The following is a 2,164-nucleotide window of genomic DNA, read 5'->3' on the forward strand; positions in this document are numbered from 1 at the left end:
GAGGGAGGGAGGGAGGGAGGGAGGGAGAGAAAGAGAGAGCACATGTAATAGAGAATTCAGCTGTGAGCAAGAGGAGGTTATTTTGTAGAGATCTTCAGATCACAACCAAAGCTTACAAACAAGACAGAATTTTTATGTATCTCTTCAGAAAAGCCTGTCCTCATGCTCAAATTCCCATACTGGTTCTCATCAAGATCTAGGGCCGAGGCAGGGTTCTGAGGCACAGCAGTGCTGAAGGCTGACCACATTACTATAACAGTCCTGCGTACAACTCATCCTTCCTGTCTTCCTCTGAGGAAAAAGTCTGGACAATTAAAACAAAGCTTCTGGCATAGACCACTGAACCAGAGAGGCCAGGTCCTGGTTCTGCCACTTACATGAAATGGAATTGTGGGTGTCTCTTATTTCAAAACCTCACTTTCTCAACCTACAAGTTGAGCATGACGCATCCGCCATCATTGGCTGTGAAAGTTTTGCATGTGCCTTGACTACTTCCCTCAGCAGCCCACTGAGGCATGGCATCTGTGTGGCTCTCTCAACAAATCTTGCTGCCTGAACAGAGGATATAACGTTGGAAAATAAAAAAGGATAAAACCAAAACACCAAACAACATGGAAATTAGGCGAAAAGTTGTTAGTGCAAGGGAGTTTCTGGGTGCCCTGAGCAGTGAAGCGTTCATGGAAATGCCCGACAGTAGGGAGAGGGAACTCATGGAGTCCACCTCCTGCAGGAAGACAGGGCATCAAGTGGAGGAAGAGGGTTGCAGTCCCACAGTCAAAAACTCTGACCTTGATTTGTTCCTATCTAAAAGAACTACAGGGACAACAATCGAGAAGAGGCTAAGGGGAAAGGAGTTCATTGATAGACCCAACTTGGGATCCATGTCAAGGGGAGGCCTCACGGCTTGGCACTATTACTGAGGCTATGGTGTGCTTAGAGACAGGAGTCTATAGCATGGCTGTCCTCCGAGAGGCCCAACAAGCAGCAGACTGAGACAGATGCAGATACTTACACTCAACCATTGGACTGAATGGTCAGGGACCACTGTGGTTGAATTAGGGAAAGGCTGGAAGAAGTTGAGGTGGAGGGCGACTCCAGAGGAAGACCAGCAGTCTCAACTAACCCAGACCCCTGGAATCTCTCAGACACCAAGCCACCAACCAGGTAGCATACACCAGCTGAAATGAGGGCCTGACACATATACAGCAGAAACTGCCTGCTCTGGCCTCAGTGAGAGAAGATACGCCTAACCCATGGGAGACTTGAGGCCTCAGGGAGTCGGGAGGCCTGGGGTGAGGGGAGGGTGGACATGGAGGAGATAACAACTGGACTGTAAAAAAAATAAAAGTAATAAATAAATAAATAAATAAATAAATAAATAAATAAATAAATAGTAAAGCTGGTCTAATTTTTAAAAAGCTTCCTACAATAGCTAAGGAAGTGTAATTCTGCTGATTGTCCAGCAGGTGGCAACACCAGCTCAACAACTCAAGTCTGATAAAACTAAAAGCATTCATATCACAAGGTCTGTAAATGAGCATTAAACTATAATCAGGTCCAGAAATCCTCAATTTTCCCATTAAAATTAAAGTTCTATGACTGAAATTATTTTCAAACTGGATAATCTAAAGGAAGGACATGGAAGCTAATTTGATCATTTGAGGTCACATAATTATGACCCACCGCCTATTAGAATCTTGACAGGAGAAGGTCTATTGGAACCTCTTCACTCAGAATGTACCCCAATCACAAGCTTATACACTGAGGACATCTCTCACACACCAGTGGTAATCGCCTATAACACTGATTGTGCTGGAAGCATCTGCAGCCCAGGTAATAGGTCGTTGGTTGAGAACTTGGCGCAGTGTGAAGCGATGTTCAAGGTCTTCGTTATTCGTGTAGTACTCAAATACGCCAGTCTGATCAGCAAAATTTGGAGCTTCACTAAAAAATGGGTACTCTGTTCAGAACACAAAAAGTCCTCCACTTAGTATCTCAGCAGCTGGTTATCAATCCCTTACCAGATCTCTCCTTTCTGATACACTGTGAAACACTTGACTAATTTCTAAAACATACCATTTAGAAACAAAGTTTAGGGATGTGTGTGTGTGCATGTGTGTGTGTGTGTGTGTGTGTGTGTGTGTGTGTGTGTGTGTGAGAGAGA

The 2,164-nt window shown here is 44.5% G+C and overlaps 1 protein-coding gene across 6 annotated transcripts in view; it reads right to left on the reverse strand.

Moving 5' to 3' along the window:
- Galc (galactosylceramidase) overlaps positions 1 to 2,164 on the reverse strand; it is a 68,288-nt gene that overhangs the window by 7,955 nt on the left and 58,169 nt on the right. For 5 of the 6 annotated variants that reach the window (XM_031355317.1, XM_031355316.1, XM_031355321.1 and 2 more), the window contains exon 14: positions 1,783 to 1,960. In XM_031355317.1, the coding sequence (XP_031211177.1) occupies positions 1,783 to 1,960 (178 nt within the window). Of the gene's footprint in view, positions 1 to 1,683; positions 1,961 to 2,164 lie in introns of all 6 variants that reach the window. The other variant, XR_004114066.1, reaches the window with a different exon arrangement.

Source organism: Mastomys coucha, unplaced genomic scaffold (genome assembly GCF_008632895.1).
Source record: "Mastomys coucha isolate ucsf_1 unplaced genomic scaffold, UCSF_Mcou_1 pScaffold6, whole genome shotgun sequence".
Classification (NCBI taxonomy): domain Eukaryota; kingdom Metazoa; phylum Chordata; class Mammalia; order Rodentia; family Muridae; genus Mastomys; species Mastomys coucha.